The 25,045-nt window shown below is 39.6% G+C and overlaps 1 protein-coding gene across 1 annotated transcript in view; it reads left to right on the forward strand.

The window, feature by feature from the left end:
- AVEN (apoptosis and caspase activation inhibitor) overlaps window positions 1–25,045 on the forward strand; it is a 170,530-nt gene that overhangs the window by 138,750 nt on the left and 6,735 nt on the right. Inside the window, exon 3 of the mRNA XM_080809902.1 lies at window positions 22,453–22,523. Coding sequence (XP_080666028.1) covers window positions 22,453–22,523 — 71 coding nt within the window. The remainder of the gene's footprint in view (window positions 1–22,452; window positions 22,524–25,045) is intronic.

Below are 25,045 nucleotides of genomic sequence, written 5' to 3' on the forward strand. Positions count from 1 at the left end.
TATGTCCGGTGAATGACCACATGACCGTGGCAATTTCCTTCACCTCACAGAATGGCTGACTTCTAGATACAGTACCATGTTATTAACGATAGCTACCGTGCTGTGCATTAGATCCTAAAAATTTATTCTTTTGTATATTGAAAGTTTGTATCTTTTGACCTTCATCTCCCCATTTCTTCTTTCCCCAGCCTCTGAACCCATTCTACTTTCTGCTTCTATTGAGTTTCCTGTTTTAGATTCCACATATAAGTGAGATTGTGAAGTATTTCTATTTCTCTGTCTGGCTTATTTCACTTAGCATAATGCCCTACACATTCATCCATATTGTTGCAAATAGCAGGATTTTCTTCTTTTTCATGGCTAAATATTCCACTACACACACACACACAAATACACACACACACACACACACACACATACACATATATATGTATTTATATATGTATATACATACACACACCACATCTTTATACATTCATCCATTTAAGGACTTTTGGGTTGTTTCTGTAGCTTGACTATTGTGAATAAAGCTGTAGTGGATGTGGGTGTGCAGATGTCTTTGAAATCCTGATTTCATTTCCTTTGGCTCTATATCCAGCAATGGGATTGCTGGATCAAATGGTAGCTCTATTTTTAATTTTCTGAGGAAGCACGATACTATTTTCCATAGTGGCTGAACCAATTTATACTCCCACCAACAGTAGATAAGTGTTCCCTTTTCTCTGCATCCCACCAACATTTGTTATCTGTCTTTTGATGGTAGTCATTGTGACAGGTGTGAGGTGATGGCTCACTGTGGTTTTGATTTGCATTTCCCTGCTGATTAGTGATGTTGAACACTTTTGTATGCCTAATGATCACTTGTCTGTCTTCTTTGGAAAATGTGTATTTAGGTTCTTTGCCCATTTTAAATTGAATTATTTGCTTTTTAGCTATTGAGTTGTATAGGGTTTTTAAAAATAATTTTAGATATTAACCCCTTATCAAATATACAGTTTACAAATATATTCTCACAATTGAAAAGTTGCCTTTTCAATTTGTTGATTGTTTCCTTTGCTGTGCGGAAGGTTTTTTTTTTTTTTTTTTTTTTTTTTTTTTTTTTTTAATGTAGTCCCACTTGCTTTTATTGCCTGTGTTTTGAGTGTCTTATCAAAAAAAAATCTTTGCCGAGACCAATGTCAAAGAGCCTTTTCCCTTTGTTTTCTTCTAGGAATTTTATGGTTTCTGGTCTTACATTTCAATCTTATTTTGTGAGTGGTATAAGATAAGGGGCCAGTTTCTTTCTATATTTCTCTCCTTTTTTCCTTCTTTCCTTACTTCTCTCCTTCCTCCCTTCCATCCTTTTATCCTCCCTTCCTCCCTGACCTCACTAGAGTAAACACCAGTCCTGCCCCTTCCTTCCCGGCCCCAGCAGCTGTTCTCACCTGCTTTGTTCTTCACCGACCACGACTTGACACCTGACATATACATCTTGTGTGGGTAGAACGGGAGCTCCAAGAGGGCAGGGACTTCTGTTATTCACCACTCTGTCACCTGCATCTCGGACTCCAGAATAGGTGGCCAATAAATGTTGAGCCAATAAATGTTGAGAGAATGAATGAATTTGATAGCTGAGAAAATGGAGCTATCTAAGATTAGTTGTCCCAACTTTAAATATATCTACTTCCCATTATATGGTTTGTTTTTACTCTTCATGGTTATAAAGAAAATGAATTAACACAGCAGACTTGAGACTGCTTATCTGAAGAAAGGCCTGCTTGCAAGGTTGGCCCTTGGCTGGTGTCTGGGAACTTGGAATTTAGAAGAGTTCTCACCATTTCCAGAGCCTCGACTGTTTCATGGACAGTACCGTTTAGGTTGGACACCTGCTTTCCTTCTGGCTATCTGGAACTTCAGAACGGGGTAGGTGGAGCGTGCTTATGTGGTCAGTCCCCAGTAAGAACCCTGGTATCGAGTCTTTAGTGAGCCTTCCCTGCTGGATGATATTTTACATGCATTGTTGTATCTCATTGCTGGAGGAACTGAGCACATCCGGTGGGGCTCTACTGGGAAAGGACGCTTGGGAACTTATGGCTCTGGATTTTGCTCTATGCACCTTTTCCCTAGCCTGATTTTGCTCTGTGCTTTTTTGCTGTCATAAATCATAGCCACAAGTGCAGCAACATGTTGAGTCGTGCAGATGAATAAAGAGCTGACAGATCCTCCCCCTACCCACAGTTGGGATTTTGATTTGAATTGCTTTGAATACAAATATTCGCTTAGGGAGAATTGACATCGCTACAGATGTAAGATTTCATCCAGGACTGTTCTGTTTTTCCATTTATGCCTTTTCCTATCTTTCATGACTCCGTTCTCAAACTGTATGCTCTAGTAACAGGAAACTGCATGCAGGTACCCACAAGACCGGCATTTTCTCACTTTCAGATTTGGGCTCTGATTTGAATGACAGTCTCCTGCCGTTTTGCCTGGCCAGCTCTTTGTCATCCTTCAGGTCAGGCATCACCTTTTCTAGGATCCTTCACCTGACACGGCCCAGCCTGAATTAATGACACCCCCCAAACTCATATACACTGTGCTCCCCTAAGACATCGTGTCCATCATTGTGTGTTCCGTAATTGCTTATTTAAATAACTGCGAACTCATCGGGGGCACCACTGTCCTCTGTTATACTTTTGGCGCTTAATACAATCTGGTTCTTAGTATGTTTTTGTTAAATGAATAAACAAGAATCCTTCTTTAGAGTTTCACAATTTTCTTCATGTAGGTATTGACATTTGTGGGGAAAGTTACTGATTTTTCCCCCCCCTCATTTATCTCGTCATTAGTCTTCTACTGAATTTCTCTAGTTTTTCAGGTAGATTCCCTTAGCTGATTTAAATTTCTTGACATTATAACTTGGAAAGTGGTTGCTAGAAATGAACAGAAATAAATTTTTACAAAATTATTCTGTTATTTATTTATTTAGTTAGTTCAATTAGCCAGCATATAGTACATCATTAACTCCTATTGTAGTGTTCAATGATTCATTAGTTGTGTGTAACAACCAGTGCTCATCACCACACATGCCCTCCTTTATACCCATTGCCCTGCTACCCCCTCCCTTCTGTAACTCTCAGTTTGGTTCCCAGAGTCCAGAGTCCCTCACGGTTTGTCTCCCTCTCTGATTTCTTCCCATTCGGTTTTCCCTCTCTTCCCTGTGGTCCTCTGCACTATTCCTTATGGTCCACATATAAGTGAAACCATATAATTGTCTTTCTCTCCTTGACTTATTTCACTTAGCATAATTCCCTTCAGTTCCATCTATGTTGATATAAATGTTGGGTATTCATGCTTTCTGATGGTTGATTGATATTCCATTGTATATATGAACCACATCTTCTTTATCCATTCATCTGTTGAAGGGCATCTCAGCTCTTTCCACAGTTTGGCTATTGTGGATGTTGCTGCTATGAACACTGGGGTACAAGTGCCCCTTCTTTTCACTACATCTGTATCTTTGGGGTAAATACCTAGTAATGCAATTGCTGAGTAGGGTAGCTCTATTTTTAATGACTTGAGGAACCTCCAGACTATTTTCCAGAATGACTGCACCAACTTTCGTCCCCACCAACTGTATAAGAGGGTTCCTCTTTTCCCACATCCTCTCCAACACTTACTGTTTCCTGTTTTGTCAACTTTTTTTTGGTCAAAAAAATTTTTTTTCCATTCTGACTGGTGTGAGGTTGTATCTCAATGTGGCTTTGATTTTTATTTCCCTGATGCCGAGTGATGTTGAACATTTTTTTTAAATGTCTGTTAGCCATTTTTATGTCATCTTTGGAGAAGTGTCTGTTTGTATCTTCTGCCCATTTATTGACTGGATTATCTGTTTTTTGGGTGTTGAGTTTGAGGAGTTCTTTATAGATCTTGGATAGCAGCCCTTTGTCTGTAATGTCATTTGCAAGTATCTTCTCCCATTCCGAATTATTCTCTACTTTAAAAAATGCTTTCTTATTGAAGGAAGATTAGATGTTATTTCAGAAGATATTTTAGTTTTCTTATGTATCAAATCAATGAACTATTATCTAAGTAAGAAGTAAACTAAGCTCAGATTTAGTTACCTTTTACTATGTGGATTTTCCCTTCCAGCAAATCAGAGCAAAATGATTAAGTACCATGAAAAAATACACAGTTGTGAGGCAAATTTGGTTATATTAATGAGTTATAGAGGTGAACAAGGTGAACATGAGGTTGATTTGGTCATTGGAACCATCCTGATACATTAATGGGTGAATTTTGAGATTAGTATTTTACCTCTTACTCCAAATAATTATTTGTGATGATGATAAATTATATATGGATATTTGGTATAGAAATATTTTTAATTTAATATTTAGTATTTAAGTTTTTATGATAAAAGAACAATTTATAATGTGATTTTTTTTAAGATTTTATTTATCAGATAGAGATCACAAATAGGCAGAGAGGCAGGCAGAGAGAGAGAGGAAGGGAAGCAGGCTCCCTGCTGAGGAGAGAGTCCGATGCGGGGCTCGATCCCAGGACCCTGAGATCATGACCTGAGCCAAAGGCAGAGGCTTTAACCCACTGAGCCACCCAGGCGCCCCTATAATGTGATTTTTTTAACATCAAACTCTGAAAAGTACTTTTTAAAAAAATATTTAGTTATTTGACACAGAGAGAGAAAGAGTATAAGCAGGGGGAGCAGCAGAGGGAGAGGGAAAAGCAGGCTGCTTGCTGAGCAAGGAGCCTGATGTGGGGCTTGATTTCAGGACCCCAGGATCATGACCTGAGCCGAAGGCAGACAGTTAATCAACTGACCCACCCAGGGCCCATGAAAAGTACTCTAAAGGCTTCAGTTCTTTCTATAGTCCTTGTAATTTAGGCTCAATATTTGATGATTGGCAATAGATGATTGGTTTTTAGAGGCAGTTAATTAATCAGGTAGAATCTCTAATGTTAATTTTTTTGTTCACTCAACATTATAGTTAAAATTTATTACAGTAGAAAGCAAATGTGAGCTTTCAAACAGTCAGTCACAATACTTGGCAATCACCTTTTCAGTTTCATTTAACTCCTGTGGTCCTATGGCAAATTATCTTCCCCAAATTGGTTCAGGGAGCTCAGCCTGCATTCTAGATGAATTAAGTGACATTTTTGGGAGAGCCTTGGCATGTTGTATCTTTTGGGGGCACAGAATATGGGTGGAGTAGCATCATAGCTTCTATTTACTATTTGGTGAATAGATTTACAATAAATATCACTAAGCATTTGCTACCTGCCAGTGACTATGTTAAAACAATGTATGTGCACAGCTTGTTTACACCTTACAACCCTGCAAAGCTAGTAATTATTATTCTCCCCATTTGACAGAAAGGAAATGGAGGCATAGAAAGTTCAAGCCACTTTCTTAAAGACCGACAGCCTCTAAATAGTGGGGCCAGGATTCAAACACAGATAGTCTGACTTCAGAGCCTGATCATTTAAGCACAGTGTGTTATACTTAGATTTACCAAAATAAATCTCTCAAATTAAACCCCCCAGTTTTGTTCCAGTGGCTCACTATACTTCTTTCCTCTCTCTCTCTCTCTCTCTCTGAAAGTTGGGTCTGAGGATCTGACCTGGCGTATCCTCCAGGCTGATCTCAATTTTCCCTTGACACCTTCAGTTGCATTTGAGAAAACCCCTTGTTCACCTTTAAAAGTGCCATTGACTATTCACTTACCTAGAATCATGTCCTTGACTCTGTCGGGCAGTCCTTCGTTGTTTCCTTAAAACTTTGTAAAATAAAAAATGGATCTTGAAGTCTCAAATGTATACTTGATGAATTTTCTTTTATCACCGTGATGGCTAGTTACCTTTACCCTTGTCACCAGGGTGGGCATTGGGCATCATATGATCATTGGATCTGACATTCTTGAGCCAGATAGAGTTTTCTACATGTAACCAGTTAGCTGGTGCTAGCTAATGGCTAGATAATGAAAGCACTTTCCCGGGCTGACTGTCTGCTCTGACCCCTGGGGAGTCTTGCTTGGGCACTGGGTGGTAGGAGCGGTTGAGAGTGAGTTCTGGGCTTTGGTTCATCATCTTGGGTCTTACTATGATCATGTGGCTTTTTGTGCTACACACCTGTTGCGTTTCACAGTTCTTGAGAAGTGGAGCTGCTCTGAGAACTTTAGAAAATCTAAATGGGAGTGCTCTCCCTTTACATTGATGACCCTCCGCATAATGCTGATCTCTGACATTTTATTCAGGAATCCATTTCCTCCACGTAGGTGATGAGTATATCTTTTGGTGTAGTTCATGATTATTTGTTGCCTTTTTTTTTTTTTTGAGATTATTTATTTATTTATTTGACAGACAAGTAGGCAGAGAGGCAGGCAGAAAGAGAAGAGGAGGCAGGCTCCCCCTGAGCAGAGAGCCTGATGCAGGGCTTGATCCCAGGCTTGATCCCATGACCCTGGGATCATGACCTGAGCCAGAGGCAGAGGCTTTAACCTACTGAGCCACCCAGGTGCCCCTGATTGTTCGTTGCTTAAGTGTCACACTGTGAAGCCCATCTTTTATGGTCTTTGTGCCTTTAGGGGATCAGAGCCCCTGCAACCAAACCAAGAAGAGGGAAAAGTTAACCATGTACTATACAAGTTATCAAAAAAATTTTAGGGGCACCTGGGTGGCTCAGTGGGTTAAAGCCTCTGCCTTCGGCTCAGGTCATGATCCCAGGGTCCTGGGATCGAGCCCCGCATCGGGCTCTCTGCGCAGCAGGGAGCCTGCTTCCCTTCCTCTCTCTCTCTCTGCCTGCCTCTCTGCCTACTTGTGATCTCTGTCAAATAAATAAAAAAAAAAATGTTAAAAAAAATTTTAAAGTTTCAAAAAATAATATAAACTATATAATCCAAGCTTTCTCTAGAGACCTTGAAAGACTACATCTATAAATAGGATTATCAGCTTTTAAATGTCACATATAACTGTTTAAAAAAAATCTACTTCTCATTTGGCAGCAGGATGGACTTCTCCCAAAAGAAACCAAAGGAAAGCAATGCCAGCATTTATTACATTTGAACAGCTTTAAATATATAATGGGCTTAGAAACATTGACATTTCAAATAGCTATTTTTTTTCTCATTCACCACTAGAAAAGAGAAAATCTTAGCATCTTCTCCTGAAAAGGGGTGATAAAAATTGAAATTTTATTTTGTAACAAAATACCACCTCACAATTCAATTACAATTCTGACATAAAGACCATTTTAACAATATTACATCTTCACGGTGATAGGTATAAAAAATGAGCCTAACATATATCGGTCACCAAAATTTAACTTGAGAACACAAGTACAGTTCACTGGACATGGGCATGTGGGGCTGCAGAAGAGAGTTTAGGTTCCCTTCCCTTAGTGCTAGATGCCCAGCATTAGTGAGAGAAAAGAAGGCTGTCCATTTGCCACAGTCAGCAGAGGAAATGAAAGGACCAAGGCTGTAGACTTTGGGCTGATGTTTGTACTGGGGTTGGGACCCACGTGTGGTAGATGCATGAACCCTTTCTTTTCCTTCAGTGTGTGAACTCTGCAGGGACAAGAGTCATTCCATAAGCCCCACAAAGCAGCCAGCCCAGAGCATTGTAATTCCCCCTTTAGAAATCTCTAATTATGCACTGCTTTTTGAAATTGCCTAGAACAGAATTCTGGATTTACCTTGGGCATAAATCTGCTTCTCTGTGTTCCATCTCAAAATTACAGAGATGGGAAAGTGGCATGGGAAGTGACTTCTTTTACTTGCTACTCCTTTTCCTCAGAAAACAAAATGGGTTCAAAACTGGGCATAAGTAGGGACGCCTGGGTGGTTCAGTTGGTTAAGCGTCTGCCTTTAGCTCAGGTCATGATCCCAGGATCCTGGGATGGAACCCTAGGTCAGGCTCCCTGGTCAGTGGGGAGCCTGCTTCTCCCTCTCTCTCTCAAAAAATAAATAAAATCTTAAAAAAAAAAAAACAAAACTGGATACAAGTATACAATCATTTCCTTCAGTGATCATGATGTAACCTGTTCTCATCAAATAAAATTTGTCAGTTAATATCTTGGATTTTATATGATATAATTTTTGATGGGTCTGGGATACTTTCCTCCTGTCCAGATTACCAGAAAAGCCAACATTACACATTTATCCAAAATTGGATTCTGTCCTTTTAAATTTCAATTGATTTTTCTGGGGCCCTGAGTGGCTCAGTCAATTAAACATCCGCCTTCAGCTCAAGTCATGATCCCGGCATCCTGGGATTGAGCCCATGCACTGGGCTCCCTGCTTAGTGGGGAATCTTCTTATCCCTCTTCCTCTGCCCCCCGAACCTGGCTCTGCTCTCTCTCAAATAAATAAAGAAAATATTTAAAAATTTTTAAATAAATTTCAATTAAGTTCCTGATGTTAAAAGCCCTGCATCAGGCCCCTGCTCACTGGGGAGTCTGCTTACCCATCTCCATCTGCCCCTCCCCTGCTCTGCACACACATGCACACACTCTAAAATTACTAAAATCTTAAAAAATTTTTTTAAAATAAATTTCGATTTTCTGGTGTTAAAGCATCCTCCCAAATAAATGGATTTCAATCTGGTCAAGCCTCTAGTTCTAACTGCCAATTTATAGGAAATATAAGGAATAAAAGAACAGATTAGATAACATGAGAGTACAAATCAGTAAACTCCAGGAAGTTTAAAAAAAAAAAAAAAAACAACCTGACAGGTCAAATGATCTGGTTTCCTCAACAAATAAATTAGGAATGCGAAAGATCTTTAAGAGACATTGTGGGGAATTTATTTAGATCATGATTTGAATACACCGGTACATCAACTATAAAAAATAATCTTGCTGCTTCCCCGCTGTTTCACACCACCAGAGAAACCCAACCATTTTATGGAGATATTTAAACATTATCTGCATTTATTATTTTTTATTTATTATTTATTATCTATTTATTATTTATTATTTAATTTATTATTTATTATTTATTATTTATTTATTTAATTTATTATTTATTTACTGCCATTTTACATATGGCAATGCTATTATTATTAACAAGAGACCTTATACTTTAGAGGTAGATACAAAGAAAGAAAAAGGCGTGTTATCTGGTTAATACCAGGAAAACTCCAGATGGGGCTAAATTTGCATATGTGAGTGTTTAAAATAAATTAGGTCCTTAACTTGCTGAATTCTGCCCAGTGGCATCTCCTGGAAACATAGTAAACATGATATGGAATAAAGCTGCTTAATTATGTTAAAATGATTGCTAAAATTTATCGATATGGAATCTGGCAAACAGATTCCGTTGGTACCTTCCTTGCTTGGCCAAAGTTTCTCATATAGTAGAAAAATGTAGAAGATAATTCTTCCTTTAAGAAAGCAAAAACATACCCAATGTTTATTACCCTCTTTCTCCTCCTAAAACACGAGAGAGATACCGATGATTTAGAGATACTCTTCTGATTGTTCACTTGTATAAATTCTACCCTGAGCTTTGAAACTTTGAAAATCTGTTGCTACGTTTGCTAATACCCGTGAAAAGCAAAGTGTTTGAGTATACAGTACAACACAAACTGTCCTCAGACTGGAAATTCTGGAGAGTCAGCATCCAAACCACAGATGTTTCTTTATAGATAACCTCCTGATGTTCCTACCGTTTAACAATAGATTCTGAAAAGCCTTAAGTCAAGCTTTTGGAAATTCAGTCACATTTTAAGTATGTCAGGGGATGTCAGTACAGGTTTCCCCTGCTATCCAAACATGGACTGTTCCTATGAAAGTTCTCTCAAGCCAAAATGACTTAAAGTGAAGAGTATCTCTGCTTTCTTGAGGTTTGCTTTATGCCATTTCACTTCTTTGAATGACCTACATTTGTACCTGTTTTCCTTAACTGAAAGAAATCAGAAGAGGATTTTTGCCTTTACCAAAAAAAAAAAAAAAAAAAAAAGGCTGTTGCCATACTAACCTAGGTCTTTTGTAAATGTGCAGTGGCATAGTGTGAACTTTTGGGAAGTGGAGAATACCTGTATTTATGTGAGCTCATGAATCCATTGCTATAATCCAGAAATTATTCAACTTAGTGAGTTACCATGTCTTATGATTTTGTGTTTTGGTACATCAGATTTTTAAAGATTTTATTTATTTGAGAGGGTACAGAGAAAGAGCATTAGCATGGGGAAGTCTGGGGAGTGGGTAGGAGCAGATGGAGAGGGAGGGGTAGACTCCCCACTGAGCAGGGAGCCCGATGCGGGGCTCCATCCCAGGACCCTTGAATCATGACCTGAGCCCAAGGCAGATGCTTAACTGACTGAGCCACCAAGGCGCCCCCAGATTTTTTTTTTTAACTCAACACTCTGTCATCTTGATGTAGAATGAAAACTTTAAAAAATCCAAGTATACTGTAAGACAGCTGTAAATAATGAGAATCAACATCCTCACTACCGACAGCCTTAAAACAGATCTACCAAATACAAGACAACTTATGGCTTTCCAATAAAAGTAGTATGTATTGTTTATACAAATAATGTGAGGGCCCAAAAAGTGCCCATCAAGACGTGTTCAGTAATAGCAAATGTTAAGTATGTAGTGTTTGCATATTTCTGCTTTGTTGTGCTGCATTTAAGTGTTGAATGCTCCTAAACTATCATCAAAATACATATGAATGGGGGCGGCTGGGTCGCTCAGTTGGTGAAGCATCCGACTCTCAGCATCCTGGGTTCAAGCCCTGGGTCAGGCTCTATGCTCAGTGTGGAGTCTGCTTGAGGTTCTCTCCCTCTCCTTCTGTTCCTCCCCCCCACTCACACATGCTCTCTCTCTCTCTCTCTCTCTCTCAAATAAATAAATCTGTAAAAAAAGAAAATAAATACTAACATCTCCATGAAGAAAAAAAGTCATGAAAAAGATACCAAAATAAAATGACAGGCCTGGAAGTGCCGGAAGTTAAATGTGGTCCAAACATAGGCCAGGGTTCATATTTAGGGATTACTTCCAGAAAGGTGCTGTTCAAAATAACTGTGGTCTTAAATAGCTAAAATCTGGGTGGCAGGGTTCATTACAGTGCCAGCTACCAGTGTTAGAATCTGTGGGCAGCTGAGTTATAACAGAGAACCAAGAGGCTGAACAGTAATCCCCTGCAAACCTAGAACGGATTCCCTGTTACTCGGTGAAGGGTATACTTTTGTTGTTGTTTTGTTTTGCTTAGAATTATTATTTTTCTTATTACTTCACCCCAGGTTCATTCTATCTCACTCTGTTTCTTCTCCTTCTGTCACTGACTGTTTGAAGTTCTGTCACTCTCCAGATTGGAGACTTGGGGTATTAATTAGAAACAAGTGGCACGTTCATAGGTATGGGGATTTGTCCGTGTTCAGACATTTTGTAAAGGCCCCACAGAATTTTTCTCTGAGCTAATTACTAGTCAGGGTAGCTTTCCCAATTCCTCAACTTCATGTTTGGGTTCTAGGTTCTCAAGAATGGCTTGGAGAGATGCCCTGTAGCCATGACAGTGTAAATTAGAATGAGCTATTACCATGTGTGGACAGAGAGAACTTTTGTACCTTCTACCCTCTGTGTTTGGAAGGTGACAATTTGGCCCTGTTATTTTTAAAAATACTTTTTACTCTTTCATGTTGTCATAATCTGTAAAAAGTTTAAGGCTATCCATCACTTGAGAGTCAGTGTTTGCATACTCATGTAAAATGTGTTTTAAAGGTAAGTAGGATTAATTGAGTTCCACTAAGCCTGGTTATTATTGTGGAATACAGTGTTGAGCAGTGGAACTTGGTAACTGGTTGAAAATGTTGAGTCACATGAAGAATATGACCCAACTTCACTTCAGTCATGTCTTGCCTCTTCACCGCTCACCACACGTCGGCCATACTGGCCTGCCTTCTGCTCTTTGAATGACCAAACTCCCTTCTGTATTGAGGCCTCTGCTCGTGTTGCTTCTCTGGGGACATGTTGCCCTACAAGACTCATTCTAGATGTTCCCCAAAACCAGAATTAAGAAAGTTTAAAAAAGAAAACCAAAAGGAAGGTGAAGTGAAAACTAACATTCACAGATTCTGTGTTGCCTGCATGAGTTCACCTCAATAAAAGTGGTTGGCTCCAGATTTCTTCTCTTGAGCTTGGGTATTACTAGTGCTTGCAAGAGCTGCTTAGTTGGAGATTTTTATGGAGAATATTACGTTTATGAGAAATGAATTCTGTTAGGAAAATCCTTGTGTAAGAGGCTCTATAGAATCTTGTGAATGAGAGTAAGAAGCTAGAAGGACAACTGTCAGCAGTTAAAGGTATGAATTTAGATTTTATACAGAGATATGGATTAGTTCCAGAGAGATGGTGTGAGAAAGCCAAGTACACTGTAAGGCAGCTGTAAATAATGGGAATCAACACCCTCACTACCGACAGCCTCACTGAACTAAGGTGCAGTGAGAAAATAATCAGACAAGTCAAAGGTCAGACCTTTTAACTCTTACCTTATGGGACTCTGGAATACATTTAGCAGACAAACAACAAATTGAAAGCAACCTCTTATTCTTGATAGAAAGGGGTTCAGACATTTTCTCCAGCAAACCCCATAATAGCCTCTGAGGGGGTATGCGTTGGGCCTTCTGTTTCATTGGGGGATGATGGCAGTGTTTGGAGATGTTAATTATTTAACATTAACCTTGACGGAGAACTTTTAATTGCAAGAAGAAAACTTGGGCAGATTAAGGTAGAAAATACCAGGTTTGAGAGACATTTGTAATAATAAGGTAGATTGACTTTCAAAAAAATAAAGTCCTCATTGTAGACAAGAAAATGAAATAATGTGCAATGGATAACAGGCCGTGAAATTGAGGCAAAGTCTGGCCCTGCCATGAGACCACATTACTGAGTTTCAAAGTGATCTTTCAAAGGAGAGTATCATTGTTCTAGTGGGATTGTGCATCTCTGTATTACTGTACTAGTGTGGGTGTGTGCACGTGTGTGTGTCAATCTGAGCATCATTCTACAGATGTCAGGGTGTTTTCTAGATCGTGACAGTTTGGCATTGGTCTAGCTTTCCTGCCTCATCTCCTCCCTCTGGAAGTGAATTGCATGTCATTGTGAGATTGCTGATGGCGTTAGAGGACAGTCTACTCAGGTATTAGACCTGGAAACTTTGGTGGTTTTTGTGATGGTTTTCACCAGCATTTGGCTTTCAGGCTATAAATAAAATACAAATAAGCTGTTAGGTGAACTCTTTTTTAAAAAAAATTGTATTTATTTATTTGATAGAGAAATGACAAGTAGGCAGAGAGACAGGCGGGGGTGGGGGTAAGGAGGGGGAAAGCAGGCTCCCTGCTGAGCAGAGAGCCTGATGCGGGGCTCTATCCCAGGACCCCCGGGATCATGACCCGAGCTGAAGGCAGAGACTTAACCCACTGAGCCACCCAGGCACCCGAACTGACTCTTTTTTAAGTAAATCAACACCATGAGCATACCACACATGTATATACGCACAAAACAAGAAAGGGAGAGAGCAAACCCTTCTAAAGGTTTGGGGAGGGAATTTAAATTTCCTTTACATTTTATTTTTTTCTGTTTCCTGGAGTCCCCTCTTGATTTGTTCAACTCGGAATCTGAGAGCAAGGACAACAGGGAGCGTGTCTTATCTCTTTATAGTATTAGCACTCAGTAGTGTTTGGCACATAGTTGTGCTGAAAAATGTATGAAAGAATGAAAAAAATCACTAAATAAATGAATTGTTACTCTTGAAGTTATTGTTTAACTTCACATATGCCCATCTTCCCTGAGAAAGGTAGTAGACAGTAAGTATGTATGTATTTATTAACAGTATTTGTTTTGAAAAGTTCTTGCATTCTGCTGGAAACTAGAAATTTATCCCACACTTGCCTCCTCTCAGGATTGGAGAAACAAATTGAAAGGCAGGTATCTTCTAAAGTTAATTTTAACTACAATTAGAGAAGTTTGGATATTACACATATTGCATTGAAACGATTGGAGACAACTTACACCTCAGTGAGCACAGTCACTACACTAGAAACTGACCCTTTATTAACTAACTACCCCTTGAGCAGAATCTTCTGGTAATTTGTCAGGGAGAGTACCGTTGACCTTTGAGCAACTCAGGGTTAGGAGTGCCAACCCCCACGCAGTTGACGATCCCTGTGTAACTTTCCATTTCCCCCCAAGTTAAACTACTAATAGGTTACTGTTGACTGGAAACCTTACTGATGACATAAAGTGGTGATTAATACATATTTTGTATGTTCTGTGTATTATATACTGTATACTAACAGTACAGTAAGCTAGAGAAAAGAAAATGTTAAGAAAATCCTAAGAGAAAATACAGTTATGGTATTATATTTATCGAAAACAATCTGCATATAAGTGAACCTGTACTGTTCAAAACTATGCTTTTCGGGGTTCAACGGTCCTTGCTTCCCCACCCCATATTCTCTTTCCTTTCAGACCCCTGATTCTTATCTAGGCACATGGCCACCTGGGAGGAAATTAATTCTACCACAGTCCTTGTAGCTTGATAAAGCAAAATGATACTGTTATGGGCCAAAGAGAAAGAAGTGGAAAAGTCCTGTGGTGGTTTCTGGGAAAACGTAGCAGAAAGAGGATGCATGCCTTTTGCTCCTTCAAGTCTTCTTCCATCTTGCTGTCTGGGATTTTGCTCTGGTCATCACCCTGAAGCATGACAAGAAGGGTCTTCATAGGAATGGCAGAGCAAGGAACTGCAAAGAGCCCCCAGACCAGCCTTTGACCCCCCAAGTCTCAACTTCATTTGGTTGATGGAGATATAATCTCTTCTCTTGTTTAAGTCATAAATTCTCAGGTCTTCGTTACAGGCAACCAGACCTAATCATAACGGGCACACTATTTTACTACAGGTCAGTTCTAACATCTCATGATTCCATGGCCCACCAGAGGATGGGTCTTTCTATTCTCTTGTTTATTTTGCCGTGTCTAATCATTTACTCTCATCATGGAATTCTGTGCTGGGATTTCGATGTTGGCATTGTTTCAGAAAATAATTGATCTGAGCAGTTTTACTAGATAGTCTACAGTGGTACAGGGTTAACAGAATTTTCACTACCCATCTGGGGGGAAAGCAGCTAGATTCTAAATTCTAGAACAGCAGCATCGTCCTTCTCTCATAAAGCGTAGAACCCTCTTGTGGTACTTGAGTGTATTTGGCTTTTCCTTCAGCACAACCCATGCAGATGGGGAAGCCAATTTTTAGGGGCATTGGAAAGATAGGCACATCTTATTATGTAGTGCTCAATGTGGATATTTGATGCTCAGGGGCTCTTGGGGCCCCACATCTGGTGAGAAAGCTAATTATAGGTCACTGTTGAGCAGGAGGAGAGATTTTTCTCATCTCTTGTTCTTTTGGCTCGAACTGACTTTTTTATTAATCACTGTAGTGGCTTGTATAACCTTCCTCCCAAAGACAAAGTGTTGGCTGTTGCTTTGTTTTAGGGTAAATATCAAAGTGCTTGATATCAACATCTAGAAATGTTCATCCATGGAAGCTAGAAATTGGGTAACAAAGATTTTTTATGTCCTATAAGCTGAACTACGGGTCGTCTTTGGTTTGATATGTGTCAGCCTATGGGCCTAGGATCCACCTTGACCTTCCAAATATGTCCTCTCTCATAGATGAGAACAGAGAAATTCAGGGAGAAAAAAAGGTACATTTCATTTTCTATAGCAGCCGTCGTGGTGACTGTTGGGACGTACTCTGTTTCTGTGAAGATTGTGAACTTGTCAGCCTATGAAGTTCATTTGTGATTTCCCAGAGACATGTGTCCTGGTTGAGGGCATAGTCTAAGTGCTGTGGGACAAATAAAGAAGATCCAGGAAAATTGAGCTTAAAATGAAGTATTCATCCAGAACTAGTGATCCACTCCTCTTGCTTTCTAGAGTTGGTTTCTTGAAAGGATGCACCACAGAGGTCTGGGCCAGTTTTTAAGAGAAAAAGCTCCAAAAACCTAGGACAGATGTCACTGATGGGAATTGCCACTACTGAATTATTAGAAGGGGTATTATTAGGCTTGGGCACATTTTCTGTCTCTCTCACTCACTCTTCATGTACACATGATGCATATTGTTCACTCTTTTGCTGGTGGGCTAGAAGGGTAAGCTTCAAATTCAAAGCTGTGTTACCTAGGAGTAGATGTTAAGTTTTTGAAAGCATATTGGTACTGTAGAATCCTAACAAGTGTCGTGTTAGATTCCAGGACCTGCGTGAGCCCAATCTGAGGAGTCAGGCATAGTGAGAATCCTGGGTATTATAAATACAGTGACAGAGTTGGTGTGTCACCTTTATTTCTCCAACGCCTTCATTAACAGAGTACTTAGGTCTATAAAACTCAGTTGTTGTTGTTGTTGTTGTTGTTGTTGTTTAAGAAGCCATATAGTAGTTATTCAAAGGAACCCCTGAAGTAATTGCTTTCCTAAAATGAAGAATTCTTTGAGTTTGGACTTTCATGTCTTCAAACATGTCAGTGTATCAAACATTAGTATATCAGATGTCAACAATATTTGTTATTTGTCTTTGTCTTAGGGAACTCAGATAGCCAAGAAGCCTAGTGGAAATAATTTCATTAATTACAGGTATAATAGTAAATGATAGGAGCCAAGAGGTCTTGGTGTCCAGCCATTCACTGGCCATGTGGCCTTGGTCAGGCCACTGAGCCTCTCTAGACCTAGGAGTTTCTATGTTCTATCAAGTGAGGGTTAGAATGAATGATACCTCCAGTTCCAGCCTATGAGATCTATGCATGTTTTGTCTTAAATGCACTTTGAGAAGGTCCTTGCCCTCAAGAAATTTCAGCTTTTTTTTCTGGATTTCCTTACTTCTTTTTGGCTTGGCTCCAAAAGTAACATGCACTTGTTGTTTATGAAGGAAAATTCAACTAGAAAATGTATTATGCAGAAAGGAAGTCTCCTCCAATCCCACCCTCTGAGAGAAAATCATTCTTAAAATAGGTATATAATGGTCTTGGTTTATTTCTATGCATATATTAGTATTCTTGTGACAGATAAACACATATATGTATGTGTATATATAGTATATGTATTTATGTGTATGCATATATCTATATGTCTTATTTATACTGCACTAAAACTTGGTATTTCCAACATGTAACAGTTGAGATAATCTTTCCATGTCAGTACGTCTAAAGCTACCTTATTTTTTTTAATCGAGATAATTGATATATAACACCATATTAATTTCAGGTATATAACATAATGACTCAGTATTTGTAAATATTGTAAAATGATCCCCACAAGTCTACTTAACATCTGTTATCATACATAGTTACACATTTTTTTTCTTGTGATGAGAACTTTTTTTAAAAAATTTTATTTATTTATTTGACAGACAGAGATTACAAGTAGACAGAGAGGCAGGCAGAGAGAGAGGAAGGGAAGCAGGCTCCCCGCTGAGCAGAGAGCCTGATGCGGGGCTCGATCCCAGGACCCTAGGATCATAACCTGATCCGAAGGCAGAGGCTTTAACCCACTGAGCTACCCAGGCGCCCCGTGATGAGAACTTTTAAGATCTCTTAGCAACTTTGAATTGTGCAATATGGTATTAGAAATTATAGTCACCATGCTATACATTACATAAGCTACCTTATTTCTAAATGCCTCATAGAACGTCACTGATTGAATATTGGAGGCATACTAAGTATACATTTTGGCCAAATGGTCAAGCGTTTAGTCATATTTAGCTGAAACTAAAAGTATCAGTGTCATAGAATGGATGTCTAGAATACAAAAAAATTTTTGAAATTTCAATAGAACTTGAAATTTTTTAACAAAAGCTGTTAGCAGTCAGCTTTGATTTTGACAACATATAGGCATTTTCCTTTCACCCCCCTGCCTGCTGTTAGATTGATCCTGCACTCACTGTACTCTACTGCAGAGTCTGGTACTGCTAATAGTAAGCTGTCCCTTGGCCGTTAACCTTGCCCTCTCCAATAATAACTAGGTAAAGTCTAGGTTAAGAATGGGTAAAGACCTCTCTCCTCATTAACCACTGGCCTTGGAGATTTGCGTGATGATCATGAGTTTGACTGAAGGAATCCCAGAAATGGAAGCATTGGGTGCTGCTTGAAACATCCTTTCTAAATATTTTCAGAAGCATGCTGAAGATTGCTGCCAATGCATATATCTAACTTTCTAATATTTTTGCTGCCTCACACAATTAGTCGATTGAAAAAAATTCTGTCACTACTTTTGGGTCTAAAACTGTGGAAGCCATGTCATTGACTTTCAAGATGTAACAGAATTGTTTCAGTACCACTTGTGTCTTCGCTTTCATTCGTGCACACCAACTTCAGCATTGTTTCCGGAATAGAAGGATAGGAGACTTTTTATAGGTAAGAAAAATGTGAATGCTCCAAGTCTTACCCGCTTTGTTTAAATTTGCTTCCCCTTATTTAGCAAATTTTAGTGAATAAATGACATTCTTAGTAAGCAATCATTGGATTTAGCTGGTCTGCTATTTTGGTATATTTATCTGCAAAGTAGACTATCCTGGGATTTTTGTTGCTGTTGCTGTTCAAGCAGCCTGTATAGCAGGAACTAGCTCTTCGTCCATCTTGTTTGAGGGTATTGTGTGAATATACAAGTCAGTTCCACAATGTCTCGTAACTCATGAAATTAGTCTTTGAAGAAGGAAGAAAGTACAGTACTCCTTTTATGGTTTCTCATTCTGTTTGTTACACTGCCCCATAATTACCTTGTGAACACAGAGCTGGTGAGTGTGACTCCTAAGACACCCTTCCCATGTTTGTTCCATTGTCTACCACAGTCGGCAGTCACTGTTCCCTGGTTTCCATTCTGTACTTCTTCATATGGACTCACCATGTTCGTGTGAGAGACTGGGAGCTCTTTGAGCAAGAGAGTAAAGCAGGAGCAGGATTGCATGCACTGTTAATGTACTGTGCTGTTGTATTTAAAGGAGGTCTGCATGTTCAAATGTCTGACACACAGGATAGAGGAGAGCACCATTGTTTTTGTGCATGTTTCAGTATAATTCAGGAAGAATTCTGGTAACTTGTTTCCCAGAAGCACTCTTGATGCCAGGACTCATCATTTGGACAAGTCTGAATACTCTTTCATCTTCGGTAACAGGATTACAGACATTGGCATTCTGTAGCCGTCTAAAATTTTAACAAGCTTATTTTTCCAAGTTAGCCTCTATATGATTTATTTATTAGAATTTTATTTTTTTTAAGATTTTATTTATTTATTTGACAGACAGAGATCACAAGTAGGCAGAGAGGCAGGCAGAGAGAGAGGAGGAAGCAGGCTTGCTGCTGAGCAGAGAGCCTGATGCGGGGCTCGATCCCAGGACCCTGGGATCATGACCTGAGCCGAAGGCAGAGGCTTTAACCCACTGAGCCACCCAGGCGCCCCTATTTATTAGAATTTTAAAACTGTATTTTAAAGTTTGGTTACTGTAAACAAAATGTGTTTTCGGTATCTCATTTTCTTCTTTGTATTGTTTATGTATATATTTTGTATGAATCAAAGAGAACTTCATGGATGTCATTGTGATTTTATAGATTTTCCTATTCTTGAAATTTTTACATTGCTCAATTACAAAAGCCATGTCTGATAACTCTTTCTTAATCTCTGTGGATCTTTTTATAGTTTTTTTTTTTTTTTTCCTCCCCTTCCCTTAGTTTTCTGTTACCTTGGTCTCATCTCCTCATGGTTTTTAATGAATTTTGGACACTGGTTATAAAAAATAGTAGAGATAATTTTAGGCTACTGATAATGTCCTTTCCCTCCAAAGAGGGTGTACTTTTGCTTCTCATTGGCAGAATCAGAGGTTAAAATGATTTACAGCTTTGCCTCAGGCAGTGTGGGGGCTGGCTTAGTCCTACTTGGTCCCCACTTCAAAGACAGAGTCAAAAGGGGGTCCCATCTGAAAGCCTCGATTTTCCACGACTCTTCCTCGTCCTTGGGCCCTGACCAGCAATTTTTGTCTGCTCTGTGCCATAAGACTAGCAGAAGCTTCTGTATCTTCACAACCTCCTCGGTTCTTACTTTGTGCTCAGATTTTCAATTTCTCAATAGCGCCTTTGGGAATGAACAAATGCCTTGGAGGGAAAAAGCAGTTTTAAATATTGTTAGCATCTCTTCTTTCTGGGACCTTTCTCACTTGTGTTCTCACCTGGTAACTCTTTTCAGCCTAGTGTCCCTAAGTTGTTCCTCAGCAAGAGGATTGGTTGGCAACAAGCTATTTAGCCATTGTTGGAATCTTACCTATATTTGAAAGTGAATATTCAAATATTAAAAATAAATACATGTAGCATCCCTTGTTTGCATTACTGTTAATCTTGTGCTGATTATATATTATAGTGGCCTATGCAGTCATAGCACCATTTATAATCTAGAAGTTCAGGAATGCCATGGGGTGCCTGTGTGGCTCAATAGGGTAAGCATCCAACTCTTGATCTCAACTCAGATCTTGTTCTCGGGGTCATGAGTTCAAGTCCCGTGTTGGGGCCAAAAGAAAGTTCAGGGATGCTAAAAATAACACTGAATAAGGTGTTCAGGTATTTGGCCAAGTTTTAAAAATCTACCAGATTGATTTCTAACTTATTCATTTATTACTTATTTCGTATATAGATATTAGCAAATGGTATTTCTTATTTTCAGTCCTTTTCCTCTTTTTCTATTGGGTGGTTTTATTCTGGTTGATTTGCAGAAGCCTTTTGTACGTAGGAGATATTAACCCTTTGCTTATTAGTGGTGTAAATGTTTATTTATCACCAGCAAATATGGTTTGTATGACTGCTACATTTTAGGATTTATTGAGTTTTTTTTCTGTGGCCTTTTTATATCTCTTTTAAAAAACAAATATTGTGGGGCACCTGGGAGGCTCAGGTGGTTAAGTTTCTGCCTTCAGCTCAGGTCATGATCCCACTGTCCTGGGATCGAACCCTGCATCAGGCTCCCTGGAGAGGAGCCTGCTTTTCTCTCTCCCTCTGCCTGCTGCTCTCCCTGCTTGTGCTCTCTTGCTCTGTCAAATAAATAAATAAAATCTGACAAGAAAAGGAAAAACGAATATTGCACAGATATTTATAAAGAAATATTATAAAGAAATACAGTTATAATCACAATACATACATGCACGTATATACTTCTGTATCCTGTGCACATATAAGGCCTTTTTAATTATTCAGATCCTTTATGTCATAATTTTTGAGGGATCAAATTGATTCACCAATGACTAAGAGTGTTAATTTTACCCCTTTTCCTGATAGTACTGTTCTTGGTCCCTTTTGCCTTGAATTTGATCTTGCCAAGTGTTCATATTGTGATGCATGTGTTTTGGAAATGAGGGGGGTGGTATAGACTCTAATTTTATTTTGTCTCTTTAAATTTGAATTCTTCACTTCTTTGTCCCTCTCTTAATTTAGAAGAATGGATTCTATGGTTAAATCACCTGAGAGATATCACAAAGGAGGGAGCGTCCCTGAATCGAGTCTTGGAGCCTAACTACAATAAGAATGGGTAGATGAGTGTGGGTCTTCCGGACAAGCGGGAAGGACTGAGAAAGTGAAGAGGCTAGGATAGAACAGGAAGTATGTTTGGAGTGTGATAGGAGGCTGGCTCAGGCAGAAGGTAGGAAGAAGTAGGAAGTAAGCTGGGGTTATTGAAGTTATAGGGACCACATCTGGGGAATCCTGAAGCTAGGCAGAGAAATAATTCTTTATCAATTAGGTGTTCTTAAGACAAATAACCAAATAAGTGTGCATTTACTAAAGGAGCCGTGGATCGAAGCTTGCTGTCCAGGGTCATCTTTCATGATTGTTTATGCTGATCTTACAGGTTCGTTTTCCTTTATTCCAAGAGCTCAGAACAGTGCACCGTGATTCACATGAACTAATCTCATGCACATTCTTTGAGTTTTGTTTTGCATTTGACATTCTAACCAGGCGACTTTGGGGGTGACGTTTGAGGTTGATGATCTCACTTCAAAGACACAGTTTAAGCCTGTTCTAATGCGGGTCAGCCTAGACCTTCTTTCCTTCAGTTCTGTTCTTCTGCCTTTTCAGCTGTGCCCACTCCCCACATCATAAATATCTGTTTCCTTGCATACACTAAGCAGATGAGATGAAAATGTACTAAATATGAGTAGATGGCCATGTCTACAAGCCTCTTGAGTCATCTCTCCAAAAGCATGTAGATGGTGGCTTACAGAGAATCGTGTGAAGCCAACAGAATTTTCAGGTGCCCACCAGGCCCCGATTGCTGTGTAAAGAAGTGGAAGCCAGGAACTTCTATTAAATGCTACCACTGAATTTGGGGCTTTGCTCCTCAGAAATGGCACTTTTATTCCCAAGCGGAAATTTAGAGAACTGAGTGTTTTTCTTTGGCTTTTGTGTAAAATTATGTTTTTTTTCTATCCCTAGGGGACTCCTTCTCACAGTTCCGGTTTGTTGAGGAGAAAGAGTGGGATGGTGAAGCTTCATGTCCAAAACAGGTAAGATGGTTTGTCTTGACTGTGGATTGGCTCTTCTCAAGGCTGAAGACAAATGCCTTTACGTTGCTGTTGAGATAAAGTCTTGGGATAGAAAAGAGTAGTGATTCATGTACAGTTTAGTCTCAGTCACCTCACTTGTTAAGACCATTTTCAGGGAGCTTAAGTTATACAGGTCCTTGGAGCTAGAATTCACCTGTGTAACTGGCCGCCTGTGTGAATTACTCATAGTGTATAGTCATGATTTTGAGTGGATTACTTTGCCATTTGGCCTGCCTGCCTTTTTCCTTTCTGTGAAGAGTTTCCCTTAGGGTTGAAAATTAATTTTCCTCCCTCACACTGTTTTTGGTATTAGGTGAAAAAAATCCTTAATTTTATACCTTTAAATAACTCTTCCTCTATAGTTAGGAGAATAAAGCAATAAAGTAAGAACAAATACCACAGAAGTCTTTCAGTGACGCCATAAAGCCCAGCTACCTCATTTGCTTTGTGTTCATGCCATATTTTTTTTCCCAAGGGGTTTCGATTATTTTCCAACTGTGATTTGATGGATTCTTTCCATAAGAGAGATGACAGGTATTCTAACCCTTTTAAAAAGCACTGAGAATCAGTGGTGGCTTGTCATCTGCTCCCCAACTCCATGGCTAGTGCCTGCTGTCTCATACAATAATCTGACAATCTGTCCGCAGTTTCAGACACATGACCGAGTAGCAGACCTGAAGCCCAAAGGTAGGGCATCCTCTTCCCCGTTCTGCTACCTGCTCAGTACACACACACCGTAAGTGGGTCATTTTCTCTCTGGGGTGGTCTTCTATGTACTCGTTTGGGATGGACATTGGCTTACCATACAGACCAAGGGGGTGGGAAATTACTTGTGAAATGACTACCTGTCACTTTGTGTAGAGTGTGTATTACAACATGGAAAAAATAGGGCATTAAAAATACTCGTCTTTGCTTCAGTCTGTGTGGCCATATTGCCTGAGGTACAGTTTAGAATTCTAAGACAAATTGCAAGCAAACAGAAGTCATCAAGGAATACAGCAAAAGCCAGACAACTCACATTTCAACTCCTTTTGAACCACATTGACTATTAGAGAATATTTCGGTTATCCTGAGAGTTTCAGATAATTCTAAAGTTCTTCACACATCAGAATACGGAGAACTTATTTACTAGGTATTTTATTAGTTGGAACTTATTCAAAGGTGAATAAGACAGAGACTGTGCTTGTTCATTGCCCTTAGCATGGTCACTGACATACAGTAGGTGACCAGTAAATATTTACGTAATAAATGAAAAAGAGTGTGACATAAAATAAGTGGTGTCATAAATGAATTAAGATACTACTGTGGGGGCCACTTTGGGCTGGAAGGGATTGAGATCAGTACCACGGGAAAGAGAGTCTGAATGGGCCTTGGTGGGTCAGTGTGATGCTGGAGGTACTGTTAAGTGAGGAGAGCTGAAAGACCAGGCATGCTCGGAGTCAGGATATAGTTGGAGTGCAGTGTTCCCAGAGAAGGAGGCTTCAGGGGTAAGTCTGGGCCGGATAATACCAGCAGTCTTATCTTCTTCTAGGGGGATGTTTAGCATGTGGGTGAGAGCATAGATCTTGGAGAGACAAGCCTGACTGTGAATCTGAGTTCTGTGACTTGGGTGAACTTCTTTCCTTTTCTTTTGTTCTCATCTGTAAAATGGAACTAATAATAAGATATAACCTGGGGTTATAATGAGGATTACATTAAATTATAAATAAAAGCTCTTTTGTGCAGTTCCTGACACATATGAAACACTCAGAATTAGCTCTTATTCCTACTCTTATTTTTTCATTAAAGTTTTGTTTGACCAGAAAATGGAAATGGCTAGATTTGACCTGAGCAGTACTGGGAAAGAGGGATTGAAGAGGGAAGAGGCAGGAGGCAGGGAAACCAGTTAGGAGGATATAATTTTGGGTGAACACGAAGGGATGAGGGCCTGGGAGCATGGAGAAGTGGGAGTGGAGGATGGTTCATTGGTAGATGGTGGATTTCAGCAGAGGACGAACTAGGCTGTGTCACAAAGTGAGACATGTGGACAAGAAAGGTATGTGGTGGCGCAAAGCTTTCTAGCTTGCTGATTAGGTGGGTGGTGATGCCATTGATGGGCTACAGAGAGGGCAAGTTTACTCTGAATATTTTGAGTTGATGTGTGGGTAGGACCCATCCAAAACTAAAATTCATCACTTGCCCATCAAAACGTGTTCATGTCCCACTTAACTCCTCACTAGGTTCTGGTTTTGCTTACTTGAGAGAGAGAAAGGTGATAAAAATTTTGGAAAGCTGGGGCGCCTGGGTGGCTCGGTGGGTTAAGCCTCTGCCTTCGGCTCAGGTCATGATCTCAGAGTCCTGGGATCGAGCCCCGCATCGGGCTCTCTGCTCAGCAGGGAGCCTGCTTCCCCCTTCTCTCTGCCTGCTTCTCTGCCTACTTGTGATCTCTCTCTCTGTCAAATAAAATAAATAAAATCTTTATTAAAAAATTTTTTTTGGAAAGT

Source organism: Martes martes (genome assembly GCF_963455335.1).
Source record: "Martes martes genome assembly, chromosome: 7".
In the NCBI taxonomy this organism is placed as follows: Eukaryota; Metazoa; Chordata; class Mammalia; order Carnivora; family Mustelidae; genus Martes; species Martes martes.